This window comes from Muntiacus reevesi, chromosome 9, assembly GCF_963930625.1.
Source record: "Muntiacus reevesi chromosome 9, mMunRee1.1, whole genome shotgun sequence".
Classification (NCBI taxonomy): Eukaryota; Metazoa; Chordata; class Mammalia; order Artiodactyla; family Cervidae; genus Muntiacus; species Muntiacus reevesi.
Window position 1 is genome coordinate 37,935,068 of NC_089257.1, and position 17,137 is coordinate 37,952,204.

At 46.6% G+C, this 17,137-nt stretch overlaps 1 protein-coding gene and 1 pseudogene across 1 annotated transcript; one reads left to right on the forward strand and one right to left on the reverse strand.

Moving 5' to 3' along the window:
• Positions 1-409: 409 nt before the first annotated feature.
• DNAJB13 (DnaJ heat shock protein family (Hsp40) member B13) lies at positions 410-13,873 on the reverse strand. The gene is made up of 9 exons (XM_065945984.1): positions 13,765-13,873; positions 8,648-8,751; positions 7,462-7,623; positions 4,408-4,565; positions 3,265-3,378; positions 1,780-1,893; positions 1,414-1,490; positions 714-863; positions 410-527 (listed from the first exon to the last, which is right to left on the reverse strand). The coding sequence occupies exons 1-9, from the start codon at positions 13,830-13,832 to the stop codon at positions 410-412; spliced, it is 1,065 nt and encodes a 354-aa protein (XP_065802056.1). The 5' UTR covers positions 13,833-13,873.
• A 2,478-nt stretch (positions 13,874-16,351) lies between these two features.
• Positions 16,352-16,480, forward strand: LOC136176169 (U4 spliceosomal RNA; annotated as a pseudogene).
• Positions 16,481-17,137: the final 657 nt, after the last annotated feature.

Here is a 17,137-nt window from a genome sequence, read left to right on the forward strand (position 1 = left end):
GGCAGGGGCAGGATTAGAAGCAGAGTCCATTTCTAAGAACCTGCTGAGTTCTAGCTCGGGACCCATTGCACAGAACCAGCAATGGAGACTGGCAAGGCAGAAACCTAAGCCACTTCTGGCACTCTCTCCTTTGTGCTGCCTCTGAGCAGAATGAAGTTGTGAGAAGTGGCCTTCAAGGTTCTGATGGAGCTTTGCCACTGAGCCCTGTATGACCTGGGACAAGTGTTTTGCTCTCTTTGTGCTTCAGTCTTCCTGAGTACACTGTGACTGTAACACACTAGAGACTGCCCTTCCAGAGAGCATGTGTCATGAGAAATAGATCTGGGGACCCTCAGAGATGATGCAGCACTGCACCCCACTATCAAGGTGGGAGCACAGAGGCTCTGAACCCTCAGAGACCTGGCCAGGCTCACATAGCCAGGATGGGGTCCCAGCTCAATTTTTTGGGCCCTGCCCTTTGCCTCTGCTCCACGAGAAGGGCTGTATGAAGCTCTTCTCCATCTAACACATAACTCTCCTGGGTGTAGCTGGAGGATAGGAAATAAAACTTTATTGTGTCAGTTCAAAAATCCCATGCCATCCAGTCCTCATGTCCTGTCTGTGCAGTGGGCGGGCTCCCCTGCACACCCTGAGGCTGGGTAGAGGTGGGGTCAGGTCCCACTCACCTTCCCCTACCCCTGCTCAGGCCCCAGCCCATCCGAGTTACGAGTTACATCAGCAACGCCTGGCGCAGCATCTGCTTCTTCTGGGGTGTGAGGCGGGTGGGGAACTGGATGTCGAAGTAAATGAAGAGGTCCCCCTTCTTGGTGGGGTCTTCTGGCAGCGGCATCCCCTCCCCTGGCACCTTCTTGAAGTACTTGGGGCTGACACAGGGGAGGATGAAAGAAGGGAACTCAGAGGGCACCAGAGCCAGACATCTGCCCCTGCTCACATAACCTCAGGCATGCAGCAGTCACCAGCTTCTAGAACCAGTGGCAGGGGAGAGGAGACTGGCTTGTTCCAGACAGCTTGCTCCCTGGAAATCCATTTACACTGAGTCTCTGATGGAGGATTCCGGGAATCTCATTTAGATGGAAAACAGGACAAGGAGGGAAGGAAAGTTGAGCAGACCCTGGGTTGGAGTGGGGAGTGCTTGGTTGCCAAGCTTCCCACCAGAGGACCTTGCTGGGGAAAGGGCTTGGGGGATGCAACTCAGAGCTCTGGAAATTCTAGAGGATGAAGACAACAGGGATTTCCTAACACTGGGGGCCTCTAGCCTCCACAATGAGGCACTCCATTTGTCAAATGAATGCAGCCCACAGCTTGGCCAAAGTGGGGGCTGGATTTCAATCCCTCTCACTCCCTTGTGCTGGGTGCCACTAAGGACCAGGAAGCCCTTCTCCCATCTATTGGGGCCCAAGTAAATGGACTCACTGGATGATGTCATTGATGGGGATGTTGAGCAGACGGTCATCTAGGGTCTTCACCTCCACGGTGCAGCAGGTCAGAGCCTAGGGGACATGAAGGCCAAAAGTGGGAGTGGGGAAGGTCCCTATGTCCATTCTGCTTAGAAGGTACTTTATGAGACTATCCGACACCAGGCTCTAAGCTGGACCTCAAAGAGACAAAAGGATGTTCAAGGACTAACAGGTGAGTGAGCTGAGCAATTACCTGCTCTCAGCAGTTCACAGTCTGGGAGAAAAGAGTGACGATGGTGTATGTTATGATAGAGGGAGGTAAAGGGGTTGGTGGAGCCCAGGTGATCTGCCCACCCTTTGCTCCTCCACTTTGCCCACTCACCTTGCCCAAGGGGATGGAGTTCACAAAAAAGAGGTTGTCATTCTCCCTGCGGAAGCGAGGGTGTAGCTTCTCTTTTACAATGAAGATGATGTCGGCTGGGATGATGTTGGGACCCTGGGCAGGGGAGGCCAAGGGGTGACAAGGACTAATTGGCTATGTGACCTTGGCCAAGTTCCTGTCTATATTGTCTCCAAATCTTCATCTGAACAACAAGGAGATTAGGCCAGTTTTTTCTGGAAGCGCCTTTCCATTTTGGCCTTAGAAAGAAACCTACTCCAATGGCTACACATACCCACTCCCCACCCATCACCCTCACCTTGCCATTACTCTGCAACCCAAGTAGATGCAACCCAGCTGGAGGGCAGAATACTGGGTTGGGGTCAGAGTACTGCCTGCAAGACTGTCCTGCCAAGCTTCATTAAGTCCCAGAACTCTGTTGGAACTCCTGTGGGCACTCGGAATAGAGGAATCAGACTGGCCCCTACCCAGCAGGGCTTCCAGTCTGGGTGAAACAGGGACACAGTGAATCCTCAAGACTGAGAGAAAGGGAACCCAGAGGTGGGAGCTCAGAGAGAGATCAGGGAAGGCTGCCTGGAGAGGGGAGCTTTACTGGGTGGGTTTTGTTTTTTTTTTAATTTAATTTTATTTATTTGGCTATGCTGGGTCTTGGTTCTGTGACATGTTGAATCTAGTTCCCTGACCAGGGATGGAACCTGGGCCCCCTGCACTGGGAATGTGGAGTACTAGCCACTAGACCACTAAGGAAGTCCTAGAGGTAGGTCTTGAAATGGGTTTTCAGAAGTAGGTGTTTCATAAGTGAGAAAGAGGCAAGAGATATGGAAAGAGGAATTCATTTCTCTGGCTCCAAAGATACCATCATTCCTTTTCTTTTCAGAACTTGAGGAATCAGCATGCTTTGGACAATAATTTTATATTTTTATTTAAGTAAGTATTTAATTTAAAATTATTATAAACAAATGGCTTCTGAGTAGCTCCTACAATTGGGCTTTACCAGAGAAACACACAAGAAAATCAGGAAGGGTACTTCCCTATGGTCCAGTGTCCAAGATTCCACATTCCCAATGCAGAGTCCTGGCTTTGATTCTTGGTCAGGGAACTAGATCCCACATGCTGCAACTAAGACCCAGCACAGCCAAATAAGTAAATAATTTTTTGAAAAGAAAATCAGAGCACTGATGTTAGGACTAGGATCTCCTTTCAGCTCTGGTGCTCTTGCCCTGGGCAAATCCCTTCTCTCTCTGGGCCTGTTTCTCACTCTGCAAAATGAGGAGACATCCTGGGTGACCCACTCACCGAGGCACTGTGGGAGGCTCTGCCCCTCAGAAGGGGCATTAGGGATCAGCTCATCTCCCCTGCAGACTGGTCTCCCTTCCAGACCAGGGCTCCCAGGGGCCACCTTCCTCCTCAGTATTCCCATCACACGAACCCAGGTAAATGACCTTAGACAGCTTTCCCAACCCTCACCTGGTCCCCTTCCTTCTCGAAGGTGATACGTGTGCCCTGCCTCCAACCAGGCTTTACGTCGATAGTGAGGATCTTGTCTTTGATGGTAGAGGAGTACCCATCCTCGTTCAGCACCTGTAGTGAGATGATGGGGAAGGAGGTAGGCTCAGGATTTCCCAGCTGGCTTTTACACGTGTGAATGATGCTCCACGGGATCTGTGTGCAGTTCAGTCCTCCAGCAATGGGGAGAACCTGTCTGAGCCATCCCCACTCTCATCCTATTCCACTGGAATCAAGAACTTATGATTCCAGGATGGCAGGACATGTCATGGGGTTGGGGCCTGAGGTGCCAAGCAGTCCCCATGAGTTGATCAAGGTCACAACTCCAGCCCTAGAAATTACATGGTCTTAGCGACTAACAGACACACGATGAACATGCACTCGCTCTCCCACCCCAGAGGCTCTGACCTGGAGCCTCGGGCAGATCTCTTAATCCCAAAAGAGAAAAACAACGGAGGGCAACATATCTTGGCCTCTCCCAAAGCATCCCTCCGTCATCCATCTATTTCCCAGTCACATGCCCAGATGGGTGCCCTCCCTCCATGGAAAGCATGGCTGCAGCTGGCATCTCCTCTGCTGGGCAGAGGTGTGAGGGGTCTTGGGTGCCTAGCACAGGGCTGGACCAAGGGACAGGGCCAGGGTGGGGTCTGGGACCGGAGGCACTGAGGGTCTTCTTCAACCAGTCCGCTTGGGAAATGTGCCTTGGCCCAGCCTCCATGCCCACACGGCTCCTTCTTACTCCTGAGGCGAACACCCAGATGAAACCTGGAGGGGACCGTCAGGAAACACCCAGAGGGCAGAATTCACAGGAGACTCCTACCGTCCAGAGTCTTCCCACTTCCCTCAGGGATGGGGCTGAGCTGAGAAGGGAAAGAGTTGGTCCCAGTTAGGAAAGCACACAGGGGATTCCTACAGGAGGAAAGAACTCGGCTGAAGCCCTCAATTGTCCCTTCCAAACTTCAGATTTTAGAATTTGACCATCCTGGGGCTCCAAATCTAAGATTCCATGCTTCTGTGAGACCATAGCTGAGGTCTCCACTGAGGATCAGGGAGGGAGTGACAAGTAGGGTTGGAGGGGATAGAAGATGGCTCCCAAGTACTCACCCTTCGGGAGATCTTAATTTTCTTGGTGCAACCAAAATATAGGTCCTCCAGGGACAGGTAGAGGTCTCGTTCGATTGGAGGGTCCTGTTTCTTGACCCCTCGGCCCCGGAGTCCCCCAAATTTCATGTCTACCTCATTTCCTTCTGCATCAAAAAACTCTGCAGGAGGTGGGGACAGGTGAGGCGTAAGAGAAATTGTGTCCAGAAGCTCAGATTCACAGACTATCCCTCACCTCTTCAGTCCCCAATAGTGTAATACCTAGCCTCCCATTCCCACCTCACAGACTCGAGGCCTGTTTGGCCAGGCCAATGTGCTGCCCTTGTAATAGGGAAGCATCTTTGTATTCTATTACAAGGTAATCACTAAAGGGATATTGCCTATAAACTTAAATTATACATAAAGGCCCATCTCTGGGAAAAGGAAATGGCTACCCACGCCAGTATTCTTGCCTGGGAAATCCCACGGACAGAGGAGCCTGGTGGGCTACAGTCCATGGGGCTGCAAAGAGTCGGACACAACTTAGCAACTAAACTACTGGGAACCCTGTCTCCCAGGTGATGAACATTAAGCTAAAATGCCTTTGCTCCGCTCACAGGGACTGCTGACCAGGCTCACCTATGAATGACTGCAGGGAGGAAGAAATGAACACATCCTTTCCTAAGGCTGACGAAAACTAGGAGATGTTTGACTTTCAGTTCAGTTCATTTCAGTCGCTCAGTCATGTCTGACTCTTTGCAACCCCATGAACTGCATCATGCCAGGCCTCCCTGTCCCATCACCAACTCTTGGAGTCCACCCAAACCCATGTCCATTGAGTCAGTGATGCCATCCAACCATATCATCCTCTCTCGTCCCCTTTTCCTCCTGCCCTCTATCTTTCCCAGCGTCAGGGTCTTTTCTAATGAGTCAGCTGTTCGCATCAGGTGGACAATGTATTGGAGTTTCAGCTTCAACATCAGTCCTTCCAATGAACACCCAGGACTGGTCTCCTTTAGGATGGACTGGCTGGATCTCCTTGCAGTCCAAGGGACTCTCAAGAGTCTTCTCCAATACCACAGTTCAAAAGCATCAATTCTTCTGCGCTCAGCTTTCTTTATCGTCCAACTCTCACATCCATACATGACTACTGGAAAAACCATAGCCTTGACTAGACGGACCTTTGTTGACAAAGTAATGTCTCTGCTTTTTAATATGCTAAGTTGGTCGTAACTTTCCTTCCAAGGAGTAAGCGTCTTTTAATTTCATGGCTGTAGTCACCATCTACAGTGATTTTGGAGCCCCCCAAAATAAAGTCAGCCACTGTTTCCACTGTTTCCCCATCTATCTTCCATGAAGTGATGGGACTGGATACCATAATCTTAGTTTTCTGAATGTTGAGCTTTAAGTCAACTTTTCACTCTCCTCTTTCACTTTCATCAAGAGGCTCTTTAGTTCTTCACTTTCTGCCGTAAGGGTGGTGTCATCTGCATATCTGAAGTTATTGATATTTCTCCTGGCAATCTTGATTCCAGCTTGTGCTTCTTCCAGCCCAGCACTTCTCATGATGTACTCTGCATACAAGTTAAATAAGCAGGGTGACAATATACAGCCTTGATGTCCTCCTTTTCCTATTTGGAACCAGTCTGTTTTTCTATGTCCAGTTTTAACTGTTGCTTCCTGACCTGCATACAGGTTTCGCAAGAGGCAGGTCAGGTGGTCTGGTATTCCCATCTCTTTCAGAATTTTCCACAGTTTGTTTGATCCACACCGTCAAAGCCTTTGGCACAGTCATGCTTGACTTTACTCCTCCCCTTTTAGTATAAAGGAAGGCTGAATTCTAACTCAGGCAAGATGGTTCTTTGGGACAATGGGTCCCACCAACTTCTTGGTCTGCTGACTTTGCAAATAAAGTTGCTATTCCTTGCCCCAACAACCCATCTGTCAGTTTATTGGCCTGTCCTGAAGTGAGCAGTACAAGCTTGGACTAAGTAAATCCTCAATTGCAGATCCAAGGATAACTATCTCTTGAGGCTCTCCACTGCTTCATCCTCCACTTTAGACTCCCTTCACCCACACTTCCCTACCTCCCGTCCCACCCCTCCCCTCCCCCAACTTCGGGCAAGTGCTCCTCAACTCTGGCTGCCTCAGGAGAGAGAGGAGTGTCCTCTGGCGGCAGTGGTTGGTAGTGCCAGAAATGACGTGTTAGCTTTTGTGGAAGATGGGTCACAGCATGCAGTCCTCCCTACCCTCCCCCAGACTTTATTTCTCCTCACTGTTCAGCCCAGCTCAAGACCACTACAGATCTCAGACTCAAGTTCCTATAAAGTCAGCAGCTGAGACAGGGGAGAGGCAGGGTTAATCACTAACCAGTTAGAGAGGTACCAAGATGTCCCCAAACTCCTTTCCTCAACTTCTTCTACCCCTGCCTAACTCTATGCTGTACAATAGAATCTTATGCAGCTATTAAAATAAATGAGGTCAATCTGTATGTAATATAGTGTATAATAAGATAATCTCTAAGATATAAGTGAAAAAAATCAGTGTAAACAGTGTGGTCCCATTTCCTTAACAAAATGAAAGGCTATGTGAAAATAAATATAAGCTCATAAATGCACAGAATATTTCTAGAAGGATACATAAATTGTAACAATGAGTGACTACTTCTGGGGAAGGAATGGAGGGCTGAAATTTATTTCTTTTTCAATAAATAGGGTTTTTTAAAAATACCATGTACTATATAAATGGGGCTTTGCAGGTGGCTCAGTGATAAGGAATCCATCTGCCAATGCAGGAGACAACAGGAGATGTGGGTTTGATCCCTGGGTCGGAAAGATCCCCTGGAGAAGGAAATGGCAACCCACTCCAGTGTTGTTGCCTGGGAAATCCCATGGACATAGAAGCCTGGTGGGCTACAGTCCACAGGGTCGCAGTCAGACACGGCTTAGCGACTGAGCATGGATAAGCACACACTGTATGTATATTTCTTAAAGTGAACAATTTAACTACTCACAGAAAAGCATCTTCTACAGCTACATCCTTCCCTAGTAAGGCAGAGGGGCAGGCAGGGCCTCTTACCGTTAAAGGGGTTATCTCCTCCAAAGAACTCGTGGAAAACCTTTTCTGGGTTGCCATGGAAGACGTAACCAGTTGTCCATGGGGTCTGCGATCCAAACTCCAGAGGAATTCCGCCCTTCAGACCCTCCTCTCCAAACTTGTCATAGATGCCTCTTTTCACAGCTGTGGATACGCGTCACCTTGAGAAGGGGCCAGCATGGGGGCAAAGAGAACTGGAGGGCTGGGAAGCCAGAGGATATGGGGCAGAGAGGAAGAAGCAGGCTGAAAACAGCCTTATTTCTAAAGTGCTTGCTGTCTGGAAGTCTTTGGAGGGAGACACTAGAAGTTAGGGATTTAATTTCACCCTGGGTGGACCTACGTATGGCCCCATAGCCCAGAGGAGAGATGAGAAAAACTGAAACTTCCTGGGGAGGGTTGGGGATTGGAGAAGAAACCAAGAGACTGAGGGTCGGGCTATTATCCTGGGGTTTGGTTTAACTCAGTCATTACAGCTACTGTCTTATGTAGGTAAATACAATCCTAGTGCCTTGAGACTATAGGATAGAAGAATTCAAGAGCTGCCAAATTCTAGAGCTTGGAAATCTTAAGAGTCCAAAGTCCTGAAAATTTAGGGCGTGGGAAACTTTAGTGATTTTCTGGCCACTCTTCTGCACAGTATCCATACAGCTTCCAGGACAGTATTTAGGGAACCCACGTGCACCCCACAGAGGCAAGGATCTCTTTCCCCAGGCTTCAGGTTGCCACAGCAGAGAGATTTCCTAATCACAGACCTCTCTCTGTCCCTTGGTACTTATGCTGTCCTCAGGGAGAGAGAGATTTGGCTTCTTGGTAATCTGGGAATAACTGGGTGTGTCTGCCTCAGCCTTAGCCTTCTTCCCTGGGCAGCAAGCATGTCACTTTGCATCCCTGCAGGGGACAGGTGAGGCCTGGGGGGTGTTGGGGAGCCCCTGCCCTAGGTCCTGCACGGCTGAGACTTGGGAAGCAGGTCAGCCTAATCTGGGGGCTCTCTACACCATGTCCTCCACCGTAGCTTGTGTCTACTTTGCTTAGATTCTGGGCCGGGAAGAGGAACACTTGCTCTCCGTTGGGCCCCCTCAGAAAGCCTGATACTCTTCTGAGTGAGGAATGACATTAAAGGAGACGGGGGACAGAGGAGCCGCCCTCACGCTCAGCCCCAGTCACTCACGGTCGCTCAGCACATCGTAGGCCTCTGCTATTTGCCTGAATGTCTCCACTGCACCTGGCTCAATGGACCTCAGCGGGTGGTTCTTAAGGGCAAGTTTCCGGTACCTAGAGAAGAAGGATTAATACCTTGAGGTACAGTCCAAGGCTCAGAGCTGGCTCTGCTGACGGCGGCCTGCCATTTGTACAGAATCTGAAGTGGAAAAGCTGAGTATCTTTGGCTCCAAGTTTTCCTTTGTCCCTTACACCCCTGTTCCAATGAAAACTCACACTGGCTTTTCGTTCTAGATAATGTTTTCTTCTTGCCTCTTCATTTCCACAACTATTGCAGAACCATTTCTTCCTATTTCCAGTTTCCCCCCCCACTCCAATTTATTCTGTGTGCTGCCACCAGTTTGATTTCTTTTTTTTTAACTTGCCCTTTTAAAATGCTCCTTGACCAAGTCACTCTCCTGCCTAAACCCTTCACTGGTTCCTCCTTTGTCTTTTTTTTTTTTCTTCAAGGAGTCAGGATTCAAATTTCATGCAGCTCCAGAGTTTCTCTCTTTTTAAAACAACAAAAAAAAATTGTTTAACATTTATCTGGCTGTACTGGCAGGAGAAATCTTTAATCTTCATTTTCGCATTTGAGATCTTTTAAATGATGCTTTCAAACTCTCAGCTGCAGCCTGTAGGAACTAGTTCCCTGACCAGGGATCAAACCTGGGTCCCCTGCATTAGGAGTGTGGAGTCTTAGCCACTGGACCACTAGGGAAGTCCCATAAAAACTTAAAAAAAATTTTTTTTTGGTCATACTGCACAGACCAGGGATTAAATCCAGGGCTTCCCTGGTGGCTCAGAGGGTAAAGCATCTGCCTGCATGTGGGAGACCCAGGTTCGATCCCTGGGTTGGGAAGATCCCCTGGAGAAGGAAATGGCAACCCACTCCAGTATTCTTGCCTGGAGAATCCCATGGACAGAGCAGCCTGGTAGGCTACAGCCCACGGGGTCGCAAAGAGTCGGACACGACTGAGCGACTTCACTTCACTTCACTTCATGGCAGTGAAAGCGCTGAATCCTAATCACTAGGCCACCAAGGAAATCCCCGCCCTTTGAATTCAGTATAAAACCCAAATGTCTGTAAGATTTGACTCCTTCTCGCTCTGCCCTTCTCACTCACTCTCCTTCCCTGCTGCCACAACCTCTCCGGTTCTTCTCTCCAGGCTCCATACTCTGCACATTGCACTGCTCATGCCTTCAACACTCTCCTACTTTTACCTGGAATGATCAGCCCTCTCCAGCCCCCTTCACCTCCTCCTGGCAAATATTTATTCATCTTTCAACATTCAATTCAGGGGTCCCCTCCTCAAGGATGCCTTCCCTGACTGCAGCCTCCATTCTAGATTAGATTTCCTTTCCAGCAGCGCCAGTGCCTTTGATGCTGGTATTTAGCACACAGTCTCCAGCTGTTTGACAGGTCTGTCTCTCCCACCAGCCTGTGAGTGAGTCCCTCCAGCTGCTGTGTCCAGTTCTGTGTCCTCAGCGCCTCTCACCAAGTGCAATGAGTAAATGAATGACATGAACTCACCATTTTGCTGTGGGACCACTCTGACTCTTAAGTAACACTTTTCTCTTCCTGAGCTGGGTCTGCTCTTCTGCAACTTTGTCTCCATCCACAAGGGTCATAGTTCTGCCCTGGGGCCTTACAGATAGAATCTGCTCTACCTTGAAAGACTTGAAGGCAATTGTCACAACCTCCCAGAAAGTCCTAAACCAGCCCTTCCCACTTACAAAGGTTGTAGTTAAGTGTCAGAACTGCAATAAAACTCTAACAGTGAGTAAAAGTAATGAGGTTTGAGAAGACTTCAGTTTTTCATATAAACTTGAGGGATTTTAAGATGATTCTTGTGGCACCTGCTTTCCTGAGTGGGAGAGAAAGGGGTGAAGTCACAGCCTAGAAGTGGCAGCCTAAAATGAATAAGAAGTTAATAGCTGGGAGATTATGAATCACTTCGGTACTTTTCTTCATTATATGTTTAGTCTTTTGGGTGTGTGTGTGTGTCAAAATCTAGGTACTCCCATAAGGGAGTGTCTCAAACATGTGATTCATTCTTTAAGAGCTATTTCAGGGAAGAAGGGTTAAAAACTGTTGTTTAGAACATAAATGCTTTTTAAATCACTCTTTATAAGACATGGTTTCAGATGCAAATGACTGCTCTGCATTTTCATCTCATTATCTCATATAATTCTATTTCAGTACCACAACAACTTTTTTTTTTGAGAGATGGGAAGACTGAGGTTCAGAAAGGTTAAGTAATTTGCCGAGGTCCTACAGCTAGCAGGTAAGAGAACCTAGGTTCAGACCTGGCTCTTTCTAATGCTTCAGTCAGTTCAATTCAGTCGTTCAGTCATGTCCGACTCTTTGCGATCCCATGGACAGCAGCACGCCAGGTTTCCCTGTCCATCACCAACTCCCGGAGTTTACTCATGTCCATTGAGTCGGTGACGCCATCAAACCATCTCATCCTCTGTCGTCCCCTTCTCCCGCCTTCAATCTTTCCCAGCATCAGGGTCTTTTCCAATGAGTCAGTTCTTCATTATCAGGTGACCAAAGTATTGGAGTTTCAACTTCAGCATCAGTCCTTCCAATGAATATTCAGGACTGATTTCCGTTAGGATGGACTGGTTGGATCTCCTTGCAGTACAAGGGACTCTCAAGAGTCTTCTCCAACACCACAGTTGAAAAGCATCAATTCTTCAGCACTCAGCTTTCTTTATAGGCCAGCTCTTACATCCATACATGACTACTGGAAAAACCATAGCTTTGACTAGACAGACCTTTGTTGGCAAAGTAATGTCTCTGCTTTTTAATATGCTGCCTAGGTTGGAAACAATGGAAACAATGCTTCTAATGCTTCAGTTCAGTTCAGTTCAGTCGCTCAGTCGTGTCCGACTGTTTGCGACCCCGTGAATCACGGCATGCCAGGCCTCCCCATCCATCACCAACTCCACCAACTCCTGGAGTTTACTCAAACTCATGTCCATTGAGTCGGTGATGCCATCCAGTCATCTCATCCTCTGTCTCCCCTTGTCCTCCTGCCCCCAATCCTTCCCAGCATCAGGGTCTTTTCCAATGAGTCAACTCATCGCATGAGGTGGCCAAAGTATTGGAGTTTCAGCTTCAACATCAGTCCTTCCAATGAACACCCAGAACTGGTCTCCTTTAGGATGGACTGGCTGGATCTCCTTGCAGTCCAAGGGACTCTCAAGAGTCTTCTCCAACACCACAGTTCAAAAGCATCAATTCTTCTGCACTCAGCTTTCTTTATAGTCCAACTCTCACATTCATACATAACTACTGGAAAAACCATAGCCTTGACTAGACGGACCTTTGTTGACAAAGTAATGTCTCTGCTTTTTAATATGCTATCTAGGTTGCTCATAACTTTCCTTCCAAGGAGTAAGCGTCTTTTAATTTCATGGCTGAAATCACCATCTGCAGTGATTTTGGAGCCCCCCCCAAATAAAGTCAACCACTGTTTCCACTGGTTCCCCATCTATTTCCCATGAAGTGATGGGACTGGATGCCATGATATTAGTTTTCTGAATGTTGAACTTTAAGCCAAATTTTCACTCTCCTCTTTCACTTTCATCAAGAGACTCTTTAGTTCCTCTTCACTTTCTGCCATAAGGGTGGTGTCATCTGCATTTCTGAGGTTATTAATAATTTCTCCCAGCAATCTTGATTCCAGCTTGTGCTTCCTCCAGTCCAGTGTTTCTCATGATGTACACTGCATATAAGTTAAACAAGCAGGGTGACAATATACAGCCTTTTCCTATTTGGAACCAGTCTGTTGTTCCATGTCCAGTCCTAGCTGTTGCTTTCTGACCTGCATACAGGTTTCTCAAGAGGCAGGTCAAGTGGTCTGGTATTCCCATCTCTTTCAGAATTTTCCAGTTGGGCTTATCTTTCTGCTTTCCAACTGCTTTTTCTCCTTGTGACATTTCCCTAGACACGTCTCACTGACCAACCAAATGTTATAAACAGTGGGTGACACCACAGACTGTCCTGAATTGTTCTCTAATTGATTCATGAGTTTGTGTCTTGTTTCTCAACCACGCTGTAGACTCTCTCCAGTTAGCTCACTGAGATCCCCTACTGGATGTGATCCATGGCAGGCAACAATAGTAGGCAAGGTGTCTGAATACAGGCTCTGCCAGTTACTAGGCACATTGTTCTGGGATGATAATGGTACCTACCACTCAGGCTGTTGTGAGGATTAAATGAAATGATAGTAGGTTCTCAGAACCGTATCTGCACAATTCAATGGAGTGTAGCTATTGTCACTAGTCCATTAAATTGTCCTAGATTCCTCCCTTTTTCTTTACCCTACAATGATCCAATTAATAACTAAGTCTATTCTCTCTTCTCTCTCCAGCTCACTGCCCTGCTTCAAGCCTCATCTTTTTGCCTTGATTATTGTGACAGCCACTGAAGGGGTCTCTCTCCTATCAGTATAGCTTCCACATGCCCTCTATGTCCCTTTTTGTAACATTCATCAAGTTTACTGTGACTTATTCAACATCTGTATTCATCAACAAAATTAAGCTGCACGTCTGATTCACAATTGTATCTCCAGCTGCTGAGACCACACTGAACCCACATAATAATCACCAAAAAACATTTTTTCAGACAAATGTTCTGATTCCTGCCCCAGATTTCTCAGAAATACCACAAAGTCCCCGAGACTTGATGGAACTATTCAGAGATGGGATTTATTCAACACCAAAAGCCCATGTGATAGAGGAATAAAATTTATCATACATGTATCTGGCCAGGTCACTCTCCTGTTCGCAATCATGTGGGTCTCTACAATATTAAGGGTTAAGTCTCCTTTGTTCTCATTTTATTGCTAGGAAGACCACGGTACCCAGGAGAGCAGACACGGCATAGAGGGTAAGGGATGATGAACTGGGAACCCTGACCCAACCCAAAGCCAGGATGTGGGTGTGCAAGAAGTAAGAGAAGGAACATAGTTTACCTTGCCTGCCCTAAACTGTGCAGCAGAGTTCAGTTTGGAAGAGATGAGGGTGGGGCCTGTCCCAGCACAACCCAAAAGCTGTGCTCCTGCCCCAACTTACGCATTCTTGATCTGAGCATCTTCTGAATTGCGAGTGATCTGGAGCACAGCGTAATAATCCTGGCCCATGGCTGGCTAGTTGTCAGTCGGTGGATAGTCCTGACTCCAGCTGCAGGTCTGTTAGTCTGCATTCCTTGGTTGCTCCTGACAACCGCACAGGGGCACTCTGGGAGCTGTAGTCCTTCCTTCCTAAGCAAACCCCCTTCTCACCTATGCCTGCAGAGGGGGGGTTGAGAGAACTAGCACTGATTCTGTGAGCCTGATAAGAAACCAGAGTTTCTAGGGAGAGTAGAAATTGGTTTTAATTAAAAGTTTTCAGAACAAACAGATTTGGCTATTTTTAAAAAATAAATATTTTAGAATGTTTTCAGATTTTCAGAAAAGGTGTGAAGATAGCATTCTCATATGCCCCACACCAGGTTTCCCTTATCATAAACACATTACACAAGTGCGGTACGTTTGTCAGAAATAATAACCCACATCCATCCATAATCTATGGGGGCTTCCCAGGTGGTGCCAGTGGTAAAGAATGCATCCACAAACATAGAAGACAAACAAGAGAGGCAGGTTCGATTCCTGGGTTAGCAAGATCCTCTGGAGTAGGAAATGGCATCCCACTCCAGTATTCTTGCCTGGAAATTTTACATGGGCAGAGAAGCCTGGTAGGTTACAGTCCATGGGGTTGCAAAAAGTCAGACATAACTCAGCAACTGAGCACATACATAATCTATAACATAACTCCATACTTTATTCAGATTTCCTAGTTTTCACCCTAGTGAAAAAAAACTCTAGTGTTTTTTTTAATCTCCTGTTCCAGAATCTGATCCAGGAAATAACATTACAATTACCTGTCATGTTTCCTTAGGCTCCTCTTGTTTATAGCTATTTCTCAAAATTTCCATGTTTTTGAAAACTTTGACAGTTTGAGAGTATTGGTCAGGTATTTTGCAGAATGTCTCTCAATTGGGATTTGTTTGATGATTTTCTTATGATTTAGACTGGGGTTGGGGTGCTTTTGGAAGGAAGATCACACAGGTAAAGTGCTATCCTCATCACATCAGGTCAAAGGTGTGTACCATCACGACTTATTGCTGAAGACGTTGACCTTCCTTGATCACCTGCTGAGGCAGTGCTTCTCGGGTTTATCCATTTCTGGCTTGTACTCTTTGGAAGGAAGTCATTTCATAACCCACTGTTAAAGAGCGGGGAGTTCCACTGCACCTCCTTGAGGGCAGCAGTGCCGTTTTCCTCTCAGTCACCCACACCCAGCCACCAAGCTCAGACCATTTTACCTCCTAGACATCTCTCAAGCTCCTCCTCTGCTTGCCCTTCTCCCAGCCATGGCCTTGCTTTGGCTTTCTTCTCTCAGCAAGGCCACCACGACTTCCTTGCTGTCCTGCCACCTTATTTATACTCTGCCAAGACCTCACTCCACTGACTGCCAGTTAATCCAAGCTGTTCATCCTGGCACACAGGCACTCTGTGATCTGCCCCCTCGTACCTGCTGTTACCTCTCACACCCACCTGTGGCACCAGCGATTGCCCAGCTAACCATTCCCTCTCACACTCACCTGTGCTGCCACCGCTGCTCAGACCTTCCCCACCACACCCACCACGAACCCTGGCTTCAACCCAGGTATTTTTTTCTTATGAAATAGTCTACATGCACAGGAGTAGCATTAGAGCATTTGTTATTGAAGGACAGTGGCCCCTGTGTTCCCCTCCCTACTTATCATTCTCTTGGTCTATTATTTTGTAATTGAGTTGGGCAAAAAGTCTGTTCAGGTTTTTCCAAATCATTGAAGAGAAAAACTAGAATGAACTCTTTGGCCAATTCAATACTATGCCATGTATCTGGTGGTGTACTGGTAAATGTTTAACAGGCTTACCAGAAAGGAAAAAAAAAAAAAAAAAAACAGCCCTGAATTATAGCACTGACCAATTCCTCCCAGGTTGGCACAAGCCATCTCCACATACCACTGCATGTATCCCAAACATATTTACCTTTTCATATTTTAAAACTTTCTAGAAATGGTATAATCTATGCAAATGGTGTGTTGGTGCATGTGTGTGACATCTTCATAGTGGCTGCTTAGCATTCACTCATGATCCTGAATATTTGGGCATGTGTGTCAGTTCTGCAAGATAATGTCAGTTTTCTGATGTGGAGATTTTAATTTACAATGGCAATGTAGTGGTATATGTTTGTTCCTTTTTGCTCCACATTCTCACAATTCTTGGTGTCAAAGTTTTAAATGTTTGCTGATATAGGTGTGAAATAGCATCTCACTGTGGATTTTAACTTGCATTTCTTGGTGGAGGTCTTTTGATTTTTATTGCCAATTTTTTCCTTCGTTGTGAAATGCCTATTTACATGTCCATTGTCTTTCTGGCAGTGATTTGTGACTCTTTGTGTTTTGTTTCTTTGTTGATAATATAAAACACAAACCCCGTCCACCTTAGAGCTTGTCTTTTTACCATTTTTTTTTTAATGGGGTCAAATTTATCAATCTGTTTCTTTTGAGTTATACTTTTGTGTCTAGTTTAAGAAATATTCCCTATACAAGGTCATAAAGATCTTCACCTGTAGCTTTGCGCAGTGGCAGTATCGTAGCCAATGAGGTTTATCCGAGGCGCGATTATTGCTAATTGAAGATCTTCACCTGTATATTCTTCCAAAAGTCTGCTTGACTTTTAAATCTTTAATCCACTTAGAACTTATTTTTCTGTATATGGTTCCATGTAGGTTTTTTCTTTTCGATATCCCATTGTTCCAGAACCATTCATTCAACAGTCTGTTGTTTTCCCACAAGTCTGTATGACTACTGTGTTAAACACAGATATTACATAGATTCATGGTTTGTATCTGGACGACTGCTACTGCTCCATGGGTCTGACCCTGGGTCAGCACCTCACAATAGCCCTTCCTCTTCTCCTCCTTCTTCCTCAGGAGTAATTTCTCTAGGTACTTAGCCTCCTATTCCTCTCAAAGGGAAGTGTGTTCTTAAGAAAGGAACTAATATCAGTCATACAGGGAAAGAGAGGTGTTACATTTTAAAACTCTTCTCTAACTGTGGATGGAAAATCCTGATGGTTCCCTGATGACATTTCAGATACTAATAACTGAAAGAACTCTCCTGGGTCCTCTGAAGCCACACTACTACAGAGGAGGGCCTGCCTTAAAGTATTATAGAACTTTCATGTTGTTTGGGGGAAAAGATCTATTTTATGTGTATTTGGAAGTGACAAAACACAGTTTTGGAATTGGGTCAAAGGACAGAGAAATCAACTAGAAAGCTAAGAAGTAAAGTGCAGGTGTTGGGTGAGTTGAGTGGTCAGAGTGACCATATCTTGATGCTGCTGAGCTCACATGC